Below are 19,278 nucleotides of genomic sequence, written 5' to 3'. Positions count from 1 at the left end.
AAGGTGCCAAGTTAAGAGGCAGAGTCAGGTGTGGTTTACACTTTAGTAAGGATGTCAACAAAGTCCAAACCAAGGCAATGGCGATGTAAAAAAAAAAAAAAAAAAAAGGACACAGGCTATTACATGGACATGGTGGTCATGGTTACATTTCAAAGTAAAAATCAAACAAGGCAATGCTCCAACACGTTTTCATAAATAAACATGTTTCTTTTCCTTCTTTTTGTTCTGATGACATCATGGAGAATCTTCCCGGTCAAGTGTTTTCGTCCAGGCATTAGACCACTCCCCGTGGACTGTCTTCTCGCCATCAAACATGAGTCACGCGCCCTCACCAATCGCGACGGCGCTACAAACCACATTTGCATGGCAAGGCATATAAAGCATGTGTGTGACCGACGCTCCCGTCAAATGCCGCCACCATCACCGACGGCAGCAAGTTCATCAACACCTGGCTGGTTGGCATCCGTAATAAATAATGTGTAAACAACGATTTAAATAAAAGAAGTTCATCAATAAATACCCCTGGTGTGTGCATGTGTGATTTCAGTAAATAGACCTGACCCCCACAGCCATCCCGCTAACATTTTCAGTCACCGGACCAGACCCAACATCATGAGCCAATATTTTCAAAGTCTGCTGATATCAGTTATTAGACCTGACCCAACAAAATGAACGGGCGATTGTTGATTGCAATCGTTAGACCTAAACCAACAGCAATAAGATTATCAAGTCGTTGATTTCAGGGATTAGGTCTAATTCAACGGCATCAACGAGCCTGGTCTGTCCGTTTGAGTCATTAAACCCGACCCAAAAATACGAGCTAACATTTTCAGTCGACCGAGTTCATTAATTAGACCTGACCCAACAGCTTAAATGAGCATTTTCAGTCTGTTGCTTCCTCCCACACACACACACACACACACACTCACACAGTGGCGTTGGTCCAGTGGTGGCTTTCCTTCCTTCATTGTGAAGAGCCAATCAGCAGCTTCCCCTCCATGCCAAATGTAAACGTCGTCGTTTTGTCTCTTTAATTCTAACTTTACAAGGGTCTTTGAAATCGAGTCCGTTTCAGCTTCGATCTTTGATCTCGGCTTTGGTCCGAGTTTGTTCCGGTCTTGGTTTCAGTATCTTTATATGGCACTCCGGGAAAGAGGGCAAGAACGGCGCCGGAATGTTCCGCAAAAGTGGTGCAGTCCAGAGTAGTCGGGGGTGGGGGGGACAGATAGAAAGGGGGCAGTAAACGCGAAAAGAGTTCTCCCAGCCAATCGGAGGCCAGCGTGGCTGACCAATGAGGGATGAGGGGGGGACACAGCTGTGGTCGGTCAGCAGGCGTGGCGTGATTGGATGTTCACTTTAGTGGTCGCTCGTTTGCCCTGTTGTGGTTATTTACATGGCGTCCAGGGTCCTTCGCAAGCCCCCCCCCCCCCCCGTTTAGCTCCCGATGCTAATTCCACAAATGGGTCCCAGCCCGTCGCTTGGCAAATAAATAGCAAATTGATTGATTGCAGTTCAGAATACAAATCAAAGAAATCAGACCCCCCCCCCCCCCGCCGCCTCCCCCAGTTCGCAGGCGTCTCGGTTTTGCGCTCCTCAGCTTCCTGACATCAAGTTAATGGCTTGTTCCAGTTTGTGGCGCAGTTTGTGTTTGCGGCAGTAGGCGTCGCGGTCCAGCGCAGTCAGAACCTGCATCATCATCATCATCATCATCATCATCATCATATGCTTGGTCAGTTTATTAGCTACACCCAGACCAAATTCTCGTACTACGCAAGTATGAAAATGAAAATGATTATGAGCGTTCTTATCTCACCTCTTCCTTGTACTTGTTGATGTAGAAGTAAAGCTCACTGAGCGCGCTTAGCGTGTTAAACTCATCGCCATGCAGACGCGACTGCTCCACCAGATAGGCGTCCATGTCCTGGTCGCTAATGCTCGGCATTTTGGCGATGTCTCTGTAGTACCTGCAAGAAACGCCATCAAATACTTAGCCTGTCTTGATGGACAGCTAGTAACGCGCTTGCTAGCTATGTAACGTCAGCATCCATTTCTTTGAGGCAATATTGGCTAGTTAGCATGTTTGCTAACCGCGCGCGCAGCTCGTGCAGTCGGTTATTAGCGACTATTACGAGCGACTTGGTGTACGAGCCGACTTTCTACGTCGCTCTTATAGTTAGCTTTGGGGCTACACTAGCTAGTCGGCATGTTAGCTAGCCGCCGTACCTCTCCACCCAACTCTTGTAGTTGGGGATGTCTTTAGCGTAGAGCAGCTTGTTGGACGGGGAGTCTTTTCCAAGTCGGTGCTCCGACGTGGAGCACGAGTCCATGAAGGTCTGGGCCACGACCGACAGGCAAGCGTCGGTGATGCTGCTTTTGTGGATGTCGAAAACAAACTGCGGATTCTTGATGACGTTGACCCAGAACCTAAGAGGAAGGCTGGACACGCAGACGGCCAATCATGAGACCGTGATCGCGCAGTATAGCGAGTGGAGTGTAAGACGTCATTATCATATATTTGAATTGTAAACGATTGATTGTTTTTAATCAAGAGGTTGCGTTCATCCAAGTGTTGAAACCAATCGAAACGAACGCTCAATAGACGAACGAACTCCATCGTGATAACTCGCGTGGCGTCGACATCGATTTTCCGCGTGTCACACGGCTGTCGCAAAGCTGAACTAATAAAAACAGAGTGGCGCATATAAACGGCAGATCGGAAGAGATGCGGTCACATGGAAACTGGTGACCAGAGTTCTTCTTTCCGAATGATTTCAATCGGAATAGCAAAAAACAAAAGTTGCCATCGCTGAATACGGAGTGAATCAAACGCTAATTCTGATTAATTTTATCATAATCAGAGTGAATCGTATCTTCACAGATGCAAAGAAACTTTTGAGGATACTTTTTGGGCGCTAATTCTTTTGTCTAGCACATTAGGTTTCAATACAACAATATTGTCATATTTTGTACTGTATTTTCGCATTAAAAGGCGCACCTACAAGCCTTCCGTTTTCTTGAAAGCTCACAGCGCGCCTTAAAATCCCATGCGCCTTGTGTATGGTCATTACGGTAATATTTCGACCCCAAAATGGCTCCTTGCTGGAGACATGCTGACAACGCAGAGTTCAAACTTAAGGCGATCGGTTTCGCAGTTGAACACGGAACTAGAGCAGCGGCAAGAGAGTTCGACGTAAACGAGTCAATGTTCCAACTTGCTGTTGGTTAAGTGAACTGCGTCGCTGCTTTATTCAACACGTTTTATTGACATCTGATCGGCGCCATTTAAATCAGGGTGTAGTGTAGTGTTGGCATTTCCTTGAGCATAGCTCCATCTAGTGGCTGCATTGCAGATTGCGTCTTATAATGCGGTGTGATATGAAAAAAAAAATTACGAAATAGGCCATTCGTTGAAGATGCGCCTCATAATGCAGTGTACTTTTTAATGCGGAATACACGGTAATATTTATGTATTAAAGGGTTAGGGATAGCAACTGAAGGATTTTTTTTTTTATTCCTCTATAAATTACAACGCATCGTAAAATCCGTATTGCGCAAGCTTTTATAGATCTCACTTACCCCCATGTAGCCATTTTCAGAACCACATATCCTCGCTCAAAAAACAAAAACACATATCTCAAAAACCTTGATGGGGCTCGAAAAAAAAAAAAAAACGTTTAAGCATCGAAAATCCATTTCGGGAGACAAAAATCCTACCAGTTGCTCTTCCAGGTGTGTCGCACGTCCGGGTCGCTGATCTGTCGCTTGTCAGCCTGCTCATCCAGAAAGTCAAACATGTATTTGATAGCCAGCGGCAAAGCGGAGCCTCGATGGGCCGTGCTGAAGACCGTCTCAAACAGGTCGTCCACAAACTTCTGCAGCGTCCCCTGTTGGCGGGTGGAGCAAAGCACACGCTTGCGTTGAATTCCGAACCGCCCGAACGACGTGCGCGATTCGCGTAGTCCTCAATATCGGAGGCGTTATCGTGACACCTTGGTGGCCAGCAGGCGCGTCAGGTAGATTTCGGACACCATCTTGCTGCCGCGATCTCCTTCCCGCTGGTCGCTGTGCTCGTGGTTCTTGACCAGGTGCCAAAGTTTTGTTCCTAAAAACACACGCGAGATTAGCCTGGTCACCGTACACAAATTCCGACTTTCATACTATGCCTGCGTCGAGGATACCGACAATGTAGCATATGTACACTTGTGCTAGCTCACTGTTAGCACAAAATGGCAGCTACCTGTCTCCTGGTCCGGCGTGATCATGGGCGCTCTGGACCTCAGACTGTCAGGACTACTGGATGTGCGCAGTAACGATTCTGCATGAACAAGCACGCTGTGGTTAGTTTGTGTGCGCGTGGTCGAGCGTTGACAATACCGATTCCGATATGATTTGCGACAAGTAGGAGACCATTAACTGTAATTACGAAACAAATAACTCGGATTCAGACACATTTCACTCCGAAGACCGTTCGATTCCTTACAGCAATTTACTGCAATTTTCGATTCACTACTATGGCGATACGAATGAATCCGAGTACGATCCGTTTCCCCGGCGATTCTGATCAAAATTCACTCCGCTTACGACGCGAGTGACGACAAGCACGATACGGACCACGACAATTGTGATGAGGTTCGAAACAATTTGTTTCGCTCCGATTATGACGCAATTTACCGATTATGATACGTTTTGTTTTGTTTTTTGCCAATTGTTATATGATTCACCGCAATTAGGATACAATTCATGCCGATTATGCGACTATTCACGACAATTACGTTTCAATTATGATTCACGCTCATTAACGTACAACTCAGTCCAATGACAAAATGATTCACTACCGTCATAATACAATTTCCTACTTTTATGATACAATTGTAGAATTCAATTCATCAGCGAGCGAATAAAATCTAAGAGCCATCTACGAGTGCACAGGTAACGCACAGATGCTAAGTCACTAAATATAGCCTAATTCCGCAGGCGCGGTCCCGGTTAAGGTATGTGTGCGTGTATGTGTGTGTGTGTGTGTGTGTGTCTACCATATCTGCTGAGTGATCTGGTGAACGTGAAGCTGTTGGCGATGTTGTAAGCAGAAACCTGCTTCTGGACCAGGGCCACCAGGGAGCCGTCTGTTACCTGGCAACACATCAGTATTCAGCTAAGCCGCTTCCTGGTCACCTGACGCGGGGGGGGGGGGGGGGGGGGGGGGTGCGGGGGGACGGAACAGCAGACCTGATAGTGAGCAAGCGTGTTGAGTCGCTTCCAGTCGCTCTCAATCTTTGTGGTCACATCTTCGTCCTGCAGGATTATCCTGGTCAGCCGACCTTGACGCCACTCTGAACACACACACACACACACACACTTGAAATGAATCTTATCATGCGAAATGTATCACAATCGAACGCGCGGTCCCAGAATGTTAGGCACGCGTACGCTCATTCATTAAAACCTTACCGAGATCCATATCGTCCGCCTGCGGTCGCTGCGAGAAGGGAATCCCCTTGTAGACGGCGTCCAGCAACTTGTCTTTGACCTGCGTCACCGTGTCGCAGTTCAACACCTTGACCGGCACCTCCGTTCCCGCCTCGCCCTCCGGGGGGATGCACATCATCGTCTAAAAAGGGGGAGATGACGGATGGATCTGCGGAGGCACGACTGCGCGCACGTGCGAGTGCTAGCATACGCGCGCGTGGGCGTTACCAGCTGCTTGTAGTCAATCTGCTGCCTGATGAGTTTGTCTTCGCTGAGGGAATAACGCGCTTCGCCCGTGATGGCGTCGATGGGCCCTTTCTCCATCTGCTGCTTGATGGCGCAGTAGAGCATAAACAGCGGCTCGCCGGCACACTCCTGACGGCAAAAGCGGGAGAAAAAAAAAAAAAACACATTGAAGAGAAGCGCATTGTAATGGCGGCAAATTGTAGCGAATCGTATCGAAAGCGTCGCGAGCTCCGCCCACCTCTTGTGGTTGACCGTGAGGCTACGTTAGCTAATTAGCATCTTAACTTCCTCGCACACAAAACAAACAACCAGCATGCCGATCACCTTGAGGAAGCGATACAGAAGGAAGGTGAACCAGTTGGTCAGCATCTTCTCAGCCACAGACTCCGTTCTGCAACGCACAGTCCAAAGGTCAAACGGTAGGTCAGAGCGGTTGAACCGGGCGCGCGCTTGGGGTCAATGGTCGCCAACGGACCTCCTCAGCAGCAGTTTGGGGTGGTTCCGGTTCTCCAAGTTCTTCTCAATAAGGTCCGCCAGCAGCTGCTTGAGCACCACCGTGGCGTATTCCATGCGACCCTGATGTAAAGCCACGCCTCTTAGTAGAGCAACCACGGCGCTAGCCCGAAGGCCGCGTTCAAAATGCTACGTTAGCTTGCTAGCTACCCTGGCCTTCGAGAAACCGAGGCGTCTTAGGTATCGCACGATGTAGCATTTCGCACCGAGGAGGCGGTACCTGTAGCGCGGCCATCAGCAGCGAGGCCACGTTCCCGCGGTCCCGCATGGAGAAGGACCTCTGAGCCTCCAGCGTGTGGATGAAAGTCAACAGGAACATTTTGTTGTTGAGAAGCTGACTGAAAAGTCGCAGGGCTTTCTCCACATTGGCCGGCGACTGAAAGTACACGCAGTCGGGACAAGTCACTCAATTGGCAACACCGACTGTGCTTTTTTTTTTAAAACTTGCTCTGTGTGAAGGTTTTTTGTGTTCGTGAGTGACGTACATCCAGCTCCTTGAGTACAGGATGTTCTTCAATTCCCGGGAACATGACCCTCATGGTGTAAGTGCGATATTCCAAGAAGGGAATCTTCACTCCGTCCATGTCGTTGGTCAGCTCCTGAATATCGGTCTGCAGCTCGGCAAAGGCTACACGACACGAACACAATGCGTTACGGTGACAAATAGACACATGCGCACGCGCGCACGTGTATGCGCGTTGGTCGTGCGTGGGTGTGCGCACCCTCTTTGCACTCCAGCGCCACCCTGCTCTCGAGATTGTCCATCTGGAGCTGAAGACGCTTTAGCGTGCGGTCGGCATCGCGCGTCTTTCGCTTGTAGGCGATCAGTACGGCGATGATGGCTACTAGCAGCACGCCGCCACCGGCGCCGATGCCGATGATGGCGGGCAACGTGAGGGCACTGTCCGAATAAATGTGCAGCGTTCCCGGGGAGAACTCCAAACCTCCGACCAGGATCTATGGGAAATTGCAGCCGGAGGTTAACGCCAACTATGATGAAACTCCTCTACAACGAAATCCACATGGGCAAAAATACCCCCTCTAGTGTGAAACAAAATGTTCTTGCATGAAAGCCCACTTTTCTGCTCCCCCTGTGATGAAAACTCCCCCTGTTCAGTTATACAGAGTCTTTTTCTCTCGCCACGAGATTCACTACAACAAAAACAAGACTTCCGCAAAAGTGTAATCCAACCTCAGCATGCCACAGCGACCTCTGCTGCTTCATTCGGGAACCACTGCACTGGTTTACACATGCGCAGTAGTCCAGGAAGTATCTGTGTGTGTGTGTGTGTGTGCTTACATCTGAGATAAAATTTGCTACAGTGAAAAGCCCCCTGTTGTGAAAAATATCTTGCCGCAAACACAATTTCGTTGTAGAGGAGTTTCACTGTACTAATGAACTCAAATGCTGTGGAATTGACTGAATTGTGAGACTTTGCCTTTTCCCTGAAAACAGTTTTGTTGGTTAATGGGAGAGGACGAGGTGGGCGAAGGGCTCGGCTCGCTCACCAGCACCCGTTGCTCTCCGGTCAACTCCGGCGAATCGCAAAGCAGCTGATGTTCCGACACCGTCAACAAGCACGGCGACTCGCCAATCAGAACGGTGTAGTTCAGACGGTTGTTGCCGGGGGCGGCCGGGACCAGATTCTTCCCCTGCAACGCGAAGGCAGTTCACACACGAGGCGCTCCAAGTCGGGACTTTCTGCGAGGGTGTTTCTCACCTTGAGGATGATGGGTGACCCCGGCTTGACCTCGAGGATTCCTGAGGTGCCCAGGGGGTCAAAGGTCGGGTTGGGGTAGTGCGTGAAGGAGGTGGAGTTAAGCACCAGCACAGATGACACCTGACGGTTAAAATATCATCGCACCAAACCATGAATAACAACGTCAACAATATTGATTTACTCGAGGTAAAGTTGAACGCGATCACATTTATGCTAAAAAATTAAACTTCAGGAATTAAAAAGTTGTAGCAACGTGGCACGCATCACCTGATCCAAGATGAAGCCAAACTCGTCGGCATGCAGCGCCCCCTCCGGCGGGTTGGGTTTGCCGTAGACCAGGCCGGGAGCCAAACACGTCATGACGCTGTCATTGACCGCCGTGCAGAACTGAGGACACAACACCAGAGTGGGGAGCCAATCACCACATGACTTACTAACGATATAAGAACTAGACCAATGTGTCTTTTTGCGGGCCGATACGGATCTATTAGTAATCAAGGAGGCCGATAACCGATATTTGGAGCCGAAATTTATTTTCAAACAAAGGGAAAATATTGGTGTCAATTTTTTTTTTTTTAAACGGCAACCTCCGACTTAGCTTTGTCGAAAAGTCTTTAAGCCTCTGTTTATTGAAGAACTTTTCCGAATTGTAAAAATGTTGTTTTGTTTGTTTGTTTATCTGAAACTATAGAAATGTTGGCTGTAAAATTCAAATAAAATAAAAATGTCAAAGAGCTCACAAGAAACAAGTCAATAGCTCTCGACAGCTTTAAACAATACATTTTTCCAAAATGTCCAAAGAACTGAAACATTCAACTTTCACTTAGTGAAAGTTAAAATTGTATAGTTATAATAATATTAATAATATATAATAATATAATAATAGTTAAAATGGAAAGAAATAGTTCTCTGAAGTTTCACACAGTTTTAAACTGATCTCTTGCAGGCCGTCATATTTTATTTTATTTTTTTAAAGCCAATACCGATATTTGTTATAATGCCCAACGTCGGCGCCGCGAATCGGCCCGGACGCTAATCGGTCTATTCCCAATTTTAATCACAACGTGTGAAATTACAATCACGTAATGCCCAAGTAACGTGAGGCCATCGCTATTTGATTTAGGGAAAAAAAAATAATAATAAGTGACGTCAAATCATAATAATGTGGCGTCATCGGCATGCCAGGTGATTTCAATTTCATAACACGCGATATGATCGAGATGTGGGAGGCCTTACGTTGGTTGTCTCCACGCCGCCATACTTGGCTCTGACTTTGGGCTCCTGGATGGTGAGCAGGTTGGTTCCCATGACAGTGATCACTGTGCTACCGCTACGCACACACACACACACACGCGTCAGAGATCTGCGCCGTGATTGGCGGACAGCGGAGGTGGGCGGGGCCTACTTGAGGATGGACCAGTTAGGCTCTACGGCGGTGACGGTTGGGTCCTCCGTGTATGCGTATTTAATCTCCGAGCTGGTCACTTCGGCCTTATCGATCATCAGGCGGATGGGGGCGGGGCCAACTCCGGACGCTGAGGCGGGAGTTATGCAAACCACCTCCCGATTGATGCGTCTGGATGAGAAGAATCCCGAGAACGTTCCACTTGGACTGCGCGTTTGCGTGAGCAACGATTTCCGCGCTCGCGACTTACTTGACGAACAGACACTCGTCCTTGTCGATGAAGACCGACACGCTGCTGCCGGCGTCCAAGTTCCGACCCGTCACCGTCAGTCTGGTCCCTCCGGATACCGGACCTCGGTCTGGACGAACGTTGCTCAAACTGGGACTCTGCGAGAGAGAAAAAGAGAGAGGGGTGGGGGTGGGAGGGGGGGGGGATCAAGAGTCTGCTTAGTCACTCTCAACAATACAAGAAGAGACAAAAGGCGAGGACGTGAAACCCGAGTCTCACCACGAAGGCGTACGCTTGCGTGGACATGGTGCGGTACTCGGCGCTGCACACGCCGATACACAACTCCACCGCGCCGCCGGGAGAGTGAGGCAGCAGCGCCTCAGCCATGTCGCACACCACCCTGTAGGTGCATGCAGGCACAGGCACACACACACACGGTAACTGGACATTGATTACATTGAACGTGCGTAGGTTTCCCGTAGTTTTCGGAAGCGAAATTTCAAGCGAGCGTTTCAAATAATATGTTTTGAGATGATCATTTGTGGAATCTTTACGGTTGAGTCGACTATTAATAGCGGGAATTCGAATCACTTTCCGGCAAGCTTGATTTAGTCAGGGAAATTTGTGATGGATTGTTGCACTCAAGTCACTATCTACCAAATGTCGGTCCCGTCTTGGTCACATCTCAACTGGGCGTGTACAATACAGTCAAACCTCGGTTTTTGAACGACTCTGTTTTCAACCAAAAATCTCGATTTTTTTTTTATGCCTCGAATTATGACCGAATTTCGGTTCTCAAACAAACTTGAATCCGTCACTTGACTCCTCTCGTCTTCCTTACATGAGGAAGTGACGCGTCCTCGTGTAGCATTCCATTGTGAGCAGACATGTTCAATATTTTTTTTTTTTAATTTTTAATGAGCGTGGTTTCAGTTTTTGAACAAATTGCTTTTTTGAACAGCCTTCTGGAACGGATTATGGTCAAAAACCGAGGTATGACTTTTGATTTGAATGGTGTTAGCCAGCACACTCCAATGATGACCCCCCCCCCCCCAAAAAAAAAGTTTGTCCGACACTGACCTCTCCGCGCTGATGTAGAGCGAGGGAACGGGCGTACAGCGAACACCGGCCACCTGCACGTGTGTGATCTCCTTAACCTGCAGACCCAAGTTCTCCCCCTCGATGGTCACTCGAGTCCCCCCCTCGCGAGGTCCCGTCAGAGGAGCTATCTGCGGGGACACCAACTTGAATGAGATGGCGGACGTGGGGCGGGGGGTGGTGCCAAGGCGGGTGCTCCTAACCTTGTTGATGCGAGGGTGGCTGCAGCGCAGGTTGTGGCGTCCGTGGTGCATCCAGCTGTGTTCCGGCGCCGGGCAGTGCTGACGCAGCACGCACTTCCTGCTTTCGGCGCACCAGCCGCATTGGAAGGCGCTCGGCGCTTTCAAGCACTGGCCGCAGCTCGACCGTTGAGCCTCGCACTTGTAGAGCAACGCTGTGCGCGCGACGCCGCGCGAAGCAAGGGAAGAGGCGGGAACAAATGGGAAGAGTAAAAACACTGTCGGAGGAAGACATCCGAAGCGCTTATCCTCACGCCAGTCGCCGGTGGGGTCGGGTCGCGGGGGCAACAGCTTTAGCAGGGAAGCCCAGACTTCCCTCTCCCTAGCTACTTCGTCCAGCTCTCCCCGGGGGATCCCGAGGCGTTCCCAGGCCAGCTGGGTGACATAGTCTCTCCAGCGTGTCCTGGGTCTTCCTCAGGGTCTCCTCCCGGTGGGACATGACCGGAACACCTCACCGGCGCTCAGGAGGCATCCGAATCAGATGCCCAAGCCACCTCATCTGGCTCCTCTCAATGTGGAGGAGAAGTAGCTCAACTCTGAGCCCCTCCCGGATGACCGAGCTTCTCACCTTATCTCTAAGGGAGAGCCCAGACACCCTGCGGAGAAAACTCCTTTCGGCCGCTCGTATCCGGGATCTCGTTCTTTCGGTCACGACCCATAGCTCGTGACCATAGTTTTTTGGAATGTGGGAGGAAAACCCGAGGAAATCCTACGCGGGCACGGGGAGAACCAGAGGTCAGGTTCGTTATTTGCGTCTATATATGCCCTGCGAATGACTGTGGACCAGTTCAGGGTGTCGTCTAGCATCTGCCCAGAGACTCCCAGCAACTGCCTGCGACCCTGTTCCGGATGAACTTGTCTTGATCATGGATGCGTGCAATAAAGCAAACATACAAAAGTTCCAAGCCGGTGAGCCTTATGTATGAAAAGTTCTACCGGTAGACCCATTCATTGAAATGGTCCGTAAAAATACGGTACAAATGTTGGGGGGGGGGGGGGGGTTCCCCACTGCAATTAGCCATGAGTTTGACACCGTTTCAGCGTTTCATTGTTCGCAGGCCGGCACAGTCCCAATTTCTCTCGTCCTCCGCGAAAGGAGTCATTGGTGGACATCAGTGTGGAAAACTGATCAGCCCCGATAGGGGACAGATTTAAAAAGTCAATTGGCACAGTACCTTTCATGGACACGGGCTTGTCAATGAAGAAGTCTCCATCCCAGACGATGTTGAAGTCCACCGGAAGGTCGGCTGCTTCCATTCCCTCGTACCAGTACTACGCCGCACAAGGACACGCAACACGTTAGTTCATGTCAAGAAACACGTATTTCCATTTTTAATTACATTTCGGGGCAATTTAGTGACTTAAGCGAAGCCGACATGCTAGCAAAAAATGCGGGAGAGGGAAAATCCACGCAAAGCACCGGGGGTTTTTGCGTCGTGGGGAACTCCCGATGCCTTCAACGGAAATTTGGTGGTGGTGGGAGGGGGGGGGGTGTTCTGTTGACGTGATGTTTGCATTTGAATCCATCCCTTTGTGCCAGTGACTCTCTGCATGCGTGTGCCTAATGCTTCCATTAGCATTAAAATCATCCAGCTGAGCCCATGCGAACAGCCTCGGCGCACACGTCCTCATGAGACTTGTTATTCGAGACCCAGCGGCGAGTTATTTCTAAGCAAGGACTTGTGGTTGTGGCGCTTTGGTATGAGATCAAGTCAATTGAATTGATCGGATATCAAGTGAATCACACACACACACACACACACACACACACACACACGCGATTGAATTTGAACAAAAGTACACAGATGTAACGATTCGGTTAGGGATCAATTGATTTTCCCCATTTAATAGGGAACAACAAAACCGCTCTCCAAATGTCGGTTCTTTCCAAAAGCACAGCAAGCAATACAAAAGGCAATTTCAATGCAGTCGGGACGTGTTCAACATAAATAAAAACAGAATACAACGATTCGCAAATCACGTTTTTTTTGTTGTTTTTTTTTTGGCAAAAAATTATGAGCTTTCGATTTGCTGGCTGCTGGTCGTTCCAGAAACGCTGCGACAGGTGGCAAAAAAGATGAGGTGGGCTCATTAGAGCGATTTTTTTTTTTAAACATCCCACAGCTGAGGAGGCTAACTGGGAACAGGTGTGTGCCGTCGATTGGCTCGAAAAGGAGCTTCCCTCCATCGCTCAACAACTGCATGAGAAAATAGTCCGAGGACAACGTATCTCAATGTACAATTGCGATAGAATTTCGGAATGTCATCATCTTTTGCAAACGTCTCCATTGTGGTTACAAATAAAGGTTTTCTTATCTTATCTATGATCATCAAAAGGTTCAGAGAATCTGAGGAAATCCCGGCGATGTAAGCGGCGAGGCCAGAAAACCAACTTCCATCCCTCAGGCGTCCGCGCATCAAAAACCGACATGTGTAAAGGATCTCGCCACAGGGGCTCAAGCAACACTTCACAAAACCAAGGTCGGTAAATCCACTTCGCCACGACATCCCCAAGTGAAACTTGAAACTGTACTTCCTATGACGGGCAAAAGCCATTCATCAACAGCAGCCAGAAACGCCCCCCCCCCTACAGACCACAGATGGGAAAGTCTTCTGTGGTCTGACGAGTCCACATTTCAAATGTTTTTGGGAAATTGTGGACGTCGTGTTCTCCGGGCCGAAGAGGAAAAGAACCGTTTGGACCGTTAAGGACACAAAATTCAAAAGTCAGCATGTGTGATGGTACGGGGCTGCGTTAGCGCCAATGGCTAACTTGCCCATCTGTGAAGGCACCTTCGATGCTGAATCGCATGCTGCCATCCAAGCGACGTCTTTTCCATGGACGCACGCCTCTGCTTATTTCAGACAATGCCAAACAACATTTTGCACGTGCGTCAACAGCGTGGCTTCGTTGTGAAATCGCTTATCCTGGACCGGCCTGCCTGCAGTCCTGACCTGCCTCCCCAATGAAAATGTGTGACGCATTATAAGATAAGATAAGATAAGATAAGATAAGATATCCTTTATTTGTCCCACACTGGGACAAATGAGGCGTAAGATACGACAACAGAAACCCCCAAACTGTTGAACAGTCAAAGCTGTACATCCAAGAATAGAAAAAAAAATTCCGCCTACAAAGCTGTGACAATTGGCGTCCTCACTTCCCAAACGTTTAATGAATGTTGTTAAAAGAAAAGTGATGCAACAAAGGGGTAAACACGACCCCATCAAAGCTTTTTTTGCAGCATGTTCCTGCCATAAAAGTTTATGATTACAGTCAAACCTCGGTTTTCAAACGTCTCTGTTCTTGACCAAATCGGTTTTCAACCAATAATTTCAAGTTTGTCTTTTTTTATGCCTCGGCTTACGACCGAAAATCGGTTCTCGACTAAACTGAGCGCACTTGAATGCGCCACTTGACTCCTCTCGCCTTCCTTCCACGAGGAAGTGACCTCGTATAGCATTCCGTTGCGAGCAGAGGTGTTCAATCAAGATTTTTTTTTTTTTAAAATAGCCTGGTTTCAGTTTTCAAACAGCCTTCCGGAACGGATTATGGTCAAAAATCGAGGTACGAATGTATTTGCTCAAACCAATCATGTTTATCAGCATTTAGCGTCTTCGTTTTGTCGTGTATCCAATTAAATATTGATTAAACATGATTCACAAATCAGCGTATTCTGTATTGATTTGTTGAACACAATGCCCCGGAAAAAAAAAAAATGTTTGAATCAAGAATGCGTCTGCGATGTCCGCGTGCTTTGGGTTTATTGGAATAAATGCTCAATTTCCTCTTCATTTAAAACCCCTCATGCACACGCAGGCGCACACACGCCGACTCCACTTGGGTGGCTGCCACAAGGACAAATGAAGGTCACTGTGCCGGGAAGACGACTGTGCTTCTCAGGCAGAGGAAAAGCAGGCTGTGCGAGACGACGGTGGGGGTTGTGGGGCGGGGTAGCACAACTAACGTCTTAGGCTAATCTTTCATTTCCAAAAAAAAAAAAAAAAAACTCCAAAAGCTTGTCTTTATTCCTTGGGCTGCGTGTGCAGAAGCGGTTTGGGGATGGCTTTGTTGATTCATTCGCGGGGTCCGTCGCCGCGTATGAAGCACAGCGTGCGAGTCGACGAGCAATGATTGTGAACCGAGACGCACGGTTTGTGCAAACACACGTTCAGACTCTGACGATGACAAAAATATTTGGGGGGGGGGGGGGGGTTATTAGTCTGCCGCCCAGTAGTTGGTGTAGTGTGGGTGTTCACAGCCGATCAGACACCCATGGAAAGGTTTATAAATACGATTGGGCAAACCTTTGAGCACCACTGCATTCCCACACTACCACACATTACAATAAATAAATTCCGTTATGAGGTTAATTAATGAATGAAAAATGAAGTTGATTTTAATTGACCGATTTTACTCTATTTTTAATGCCTTTATGAGAACAATAAGTATTACAGGACTCTTGGTAATTTTATCGGAATCGGAACAACACGCATTCGCTTTATTGTCATTGCACCACAAGGTGCAATTAAATGGAACACAAACGCAACACGTTGAAGAGACAGAAAAACAACGACCAACGGGGAGTACAGAACGCAAGTCCGCAGGGTCGTCTTTTACAGGGACCCATTTGCGTGGATGAAAAAAAAAAAAAAACATACGGAAGGGGGAGGGGGGGGGGCAAAAGAACCCCAGCCTTAGTCCCGCTAAGGGAAGCACACTATCAATTTGGAAATAACCTCGGCAAACAGGCGCACATACACACACACACACACACACACACACACACACACACACATACTTGAATACTGCAGATTATGGGACCAACAAAGGTGGTATTATTATATCTTATATTATCCATCCATCCATCCATCCATTTTCCGAACCGCTTGATCCTCACTAGGGTCGCGGGGGGTGCTGGAGCCTATCCCAGCCGTCTTCGGGCAGTAGGCGGGGGACACCCTGAATCGGTTGCCAGCCAATCGCAGGGCACACAGAAACGAACAACCATTCACGCTCACACTCACACGTAGGGACAATTTCGAGTGTTCAATCAGCCTGTTTTTGGAATGTGGGAGGAAACCGGAGCACCCAGAGAAAACCCACGCAGGCCCGGGGAGAACATGCAAACTCCACACAGGGAGGCCAAAGCTGGAATCGAACCCGGTACCTCTGCACTGTGAAGCCGACGTGCTAACCACTTGACTACCGGGCCGCCTATCTTATATTATTTAGTGTGTAAAAAAAAAAAAAAACACTCTTGTTTGTTCTTGTTTTCAGGTGAATGCCCCCTGTAGCTTGAATGACATCAGTGCGGGTGGTAAGCGATAAGTTACGGAATTGAAAGTGACACAGTTACCCACTTTAGCAGCCGGCCGCATTTCATGCATTACTGAGGGTAGTTATCTTGTCCCGGAGCGTGTGTGCCCATCAGAAATAAATTCATATTGCTGCCATTTAGTGTTAGTGTGTGTCTGTGTGTGTGTAGAGTTGTGAAGATGACGCAGTTAAGTTGGTGTCGTACCTTCCTGTCATGTGCAACGTTGGTATGCTTTGCTAAATTCGGTGCTACATTAGCTTCCGCTTTACGTCATATTGTGTGTAGTGTATGTATTCTGGTTAATATGCAGCTCCTGGCTTTAACTAAATGTCATGACTTGGAATCGGACTTTGACTTTAATGAGGGCAATCAGTCAAGCCTTACCGAAGTGTTCTGACACTGGATGCAGGACGAGTTGAAGCGCACCGCCGGAATGCGCTGGACTTTCCCTTGGATATGGAACACGCACTCGTAGTTTTTCTGGCCCGACTGAGGCTGCGGGAGGTTGCGCGCTCGCAACGTGATCGGACGAACCAGACCGGCCGCCACCAGGATGTCGGATGTGGGCAGTATCTGAGGACAGCCCTGCGGAACGGAAAGTCACACAATCGGCAAGATTAGCGGTTGTGTTTAGCGTTAGCGTCCCCAGGTCTCATAAAAGGTGCAAATGCCTTCTTCTGAATCGGTTTTGACCGCCTGCAACAAATGGAAAAGACACCGGTGGCCCGAGTGTGAGCTGGGGATCCTGAGGCTTCATATTTCAAACGGTCGCTTCGCGTCACCATTTTAGATTGTAATTATCGTCACTACCGTATTAAGATTAAATAGCTCCATCGCTAGCTCCTTTTTGTATCGTTAGCAATAGCAGCAGCAGCTAACAGCTGCAAGTAAGATTTTTACGGGAAACCCCGCCCACCACCACCAAGCCCGACAGATAAGCTTGTCGATTTTCACATTTTCATGGCGTTTCATCTCGAGCGCAAAGCACTTCAATTGTCAGTTCTGACTTTGCGTCACAGCTGATTAACTCGTATCAGTAGCAGCCGAAAAGGCTTTGCGACTTGGACTGAAAATGAAATGCGTACACACTCCAACAGTATTTCTCAGGGGGTGACGAAGCTTCGCGAATGAGTATCGGCACGGTAATTAATTGCCTTGTGACTGACAGGAAGCCGCTTCGCACCACAGGAAGTGGACCGGAGCACGGGCACGCCGCAGTGACTACGGAGAAACGCTTTGAACGGAGTCTTCACTTATCCACGGACAAAAGACACAAAACACACACACACACGTCCGTCCATCAATCAATCCATTTTCTATTTGATGTCACCACGAGGGCTGCGGCTGAGAGCTGGAGCCTATCACATCTGACTTTATTGCGAAACGGGGACACCCTGGATTCATCACCAGTCAATGGCTGGACAAATAGAGACAAACAACAGACTGGTCACTCAGACTGGACCGAATGCCCTGCTTAAAAAAATAAAAACAGCATTGAGAAGCATGGTTTCTTTTGGGGGTGTGGGGGTCGTACAATATGTGCCGTTTCTCCCTCATTAAATTTTGTAGGAGTAGAGAATTGATTGGTTTCACCTAAATCACCAGTATAACTGTGCCTTTTATCCAAATTAATATTTTTGACATCTGAGCGGTCCTTTTCTTCTATAAAATGCCAACAATCACTGGAATTGTGCTTTTGACGGCCAAAAGAATGTTTTTTACTAATATTCAGGAGTGCAACAATGTTCCATTTGAGACACTTTACCAATTATTTGCATTGTATTTAGTAGTAGAAGTATGTCGTAGGGGTGGCCCGTTAGTCCAGTGCTGAGCACGTGGGCTTCACAGTGCAGAGGTACCGGGTTCGATTCCAGCTCCGGCCTCCCTGTGTGGAGTTTGCATGTTCTCCCCGGGCCTGCGTGGGTTTTCTCCGGGTGCTCCGGTTTCCTCCCACATTCCAAAAACATGCATGGCAGGCTGATTGAACACTCTAAATTGTCCCTAGGTGTGAGTGTGAATGGTTGTTCGTTTCTGTATGCCCTGCGATTGGCTGGCAACCGATTCAGGGTGTCCCCCGCCTACTGCCCGAAGACAGCTGCAGCACCCCCGCGACCCTAATGAGGATCAAGCGGTTAGGAAGATGAATGAATGAATGAATGAGTATGTCGTAGTGTATGCGTGTACATTGTTCTCCGTATGCGCGCGTTTGTATGAATGTTACATCATGAATGCTAACGCTAAATTTAAAGAATCATTATCATCCGATTTGACACTTTACTCGATCGCAAGCCTTCTTGTAAAGGTCGAATTGACCGCATTTCACGTTAACGGCGCTCAAAGAGTAAAATGGCCGCGCGCACCCAAACACAAATCTCTACGGAGCATGCTCAGTGCGAGTATGCTTTTTTTTTTTTTTTACCTGGGCCGTACTGACGCGTCCCTCGAGGAAAGAGCAGTCCTCCAGGTTGTTGGTGCACATGTGACGATACTTGCACCAGTGACACGCAAACATGCTGCCCACGCAGGAAGTGCACCTGCAAACAGGAGGCGAAGATGCCATCAAGCGGGGTCAAGCGGGGGCCCAAGACAAAGAAGACAAAACGAGGACACGGGGAGGAGCGGACGGCGAGCTTACGAATTGAGCACAGAGCAGTTGTAGAAGGTGAAGTTGGTGCTGATGAAGGTGCGTCTCGTCTCGCTGGATCGAAGACTGAGTTGGACGTCTCGTTTCTCTCCTGCCGAGATAACGCCGCGCATTTAGCCTCACACACACACTCACGACGGGAATACTCTCACCGTAGGAGTGTGGCGGCAGGTCTCGGAGCGTGGGCGACATGCACGTCACCTGACCGTCAGCCCCCACCTCTGCCGTGGTTTCGCTGATGTCTTCGAAGACGCAGGACACGCCCCCCGACAGTGCCGGCACGTGCTGGACTCGTATGCTGAGCTGCACACAGACAACGCGACGCTCCATGTGTGATGTCGTCGAACGAGGAGCCGACAGAATTGAAATGAATAAAACTACCATTAATCCGTTCCA

General features: G+C 48.7%; 1 protein-coding gene across 1 annotated transcript in view; it reads right to left on the bottom strand.

The window, feature by feature from the left end:
- Window positions 1-29: 29 nt before the first annotated feature.
- plxna3 (plexin A3) overlaps window positions 30-19,278 on the bottom strand; it is a 42,572-nt gene continuing 23,323 nt past the window's right edge. Inside the window, exons 10-38 of the mRNA XM_052054116.1 lie at window positions 19,035-19,185; window positions 18,874-18,973; window positions 18,658-18,772; window positions 16,623-16,823; window positions 12,093-12,189; window positions 10,882-11,072; window positions 10,661-10,809; window positions 9,860-9,980; window positions 9,602-9,738; window positions 9,352-9,522; window positions 9,183-9,276; window positions 8,214-8,333; window positions 7,947-8,066; window positions 7,735-7,878; window positions 6,948-7,182; window positions 6,711-6,853; window positions 6,446-6,601; window positions 6,188-6,288; window positions 6,037-6,103; window positions 5,695-5,841; window positions 5,449-5,608; window positions 5,227-5,330; window positions 5,034-5,130; window positions 4,238-4,315; window positions 3,990-4,102; window positions 3,715-3,884; window positions 2,224-2,436; window positions 1,814-1,964; window positions 30-1,686 (exon numbers count right to left, since the gene is read on the bottom strand). Coding sequence (XP_051910076.1) covers window positions 1,594-1,686; window positions 1,814-1,964; window positions 2,224-2,436; window positions 3,715-3,884; window positions 3,990-4,102; window positions 4,238-4,315; window positions 5,034-5,130; window positions 5,227-5,330; window positions 5,449-5,608; window positions 5,695-5,841; window positions 6,037-6,103; window positions 6,188-6,288; window positions 6,446-6,601; window positions 6,711-6,853; window positions 6,948-7,182; window positions 7,735-7,878; window positions 7,947-8,066; window positions 8,214-8,333; window positions 9,183-9,276; window positions 9,352-9,522; window positions 9,602-9,738; window positions 9,860-9,980; window positions 10,661-10,809; window positions 10,882-11,072; window positions 12,093-12,189; window positions 16,623-16,823; window positions 18,658-18,772; window positions 18,874-18,973; window positions 19,035-19,185 — 3,939 coding nt within the window. The 3' untranslated portion in view covers window positions 30-1,593. The remainder of the gene's footprint in view (window positions 1,687-1,813; window positions 1,965-2,223; window positions 2,437-3,714; window positions 3,885-3,989; window positions 4,103-4,237; window positions 4,316-5,033; window positions 5,131-5,226; window positions 5,331-5,448; window positions 5,609-5,694; window positions 5,842-6,036; window positions 6,104-6,187; window positions 6,289-6,445; window positions 6,602-6,710; window positions 6,854-6,947; window positions 7,183-7,734; window positions 7,879-7,946; window positions 8,067-8,213; window positions 8,334-9,182; window positions 9,277-9,351; window positions 9,523-9,601; window positions 9,739-9,859; window positions 9,981-10,660; window positions 10,810-10,881; window positions 11,073-12,092; window positions 12,190-16,622; window positions 16,824-18,657; window positions 18,773-18,873; window positions 18,974-19,034; window positions 19,186-19,278) is intronic.

This window comes from Hippocampus zosterae, chromosome 2, assembly GCF_025434085.1.
Source record: "Hippocampus zosterae strain Florida chromosome 2, ASM2543408v3, whole genome shotgun sequence".
In the NCBI taxonomy this organism is placed as follows: Eukaryota; Metazoa; Chordata; class Actinopteri; order Syngnathiformes; family Syngnathidae; genus Hippocampus; species Hippocampus zosterae.
The sequence above is the reverse complement of the archived record's forward strand: the minus strand, read 5'-3'. Positions and strand labels throughout refer to the sequence as shown.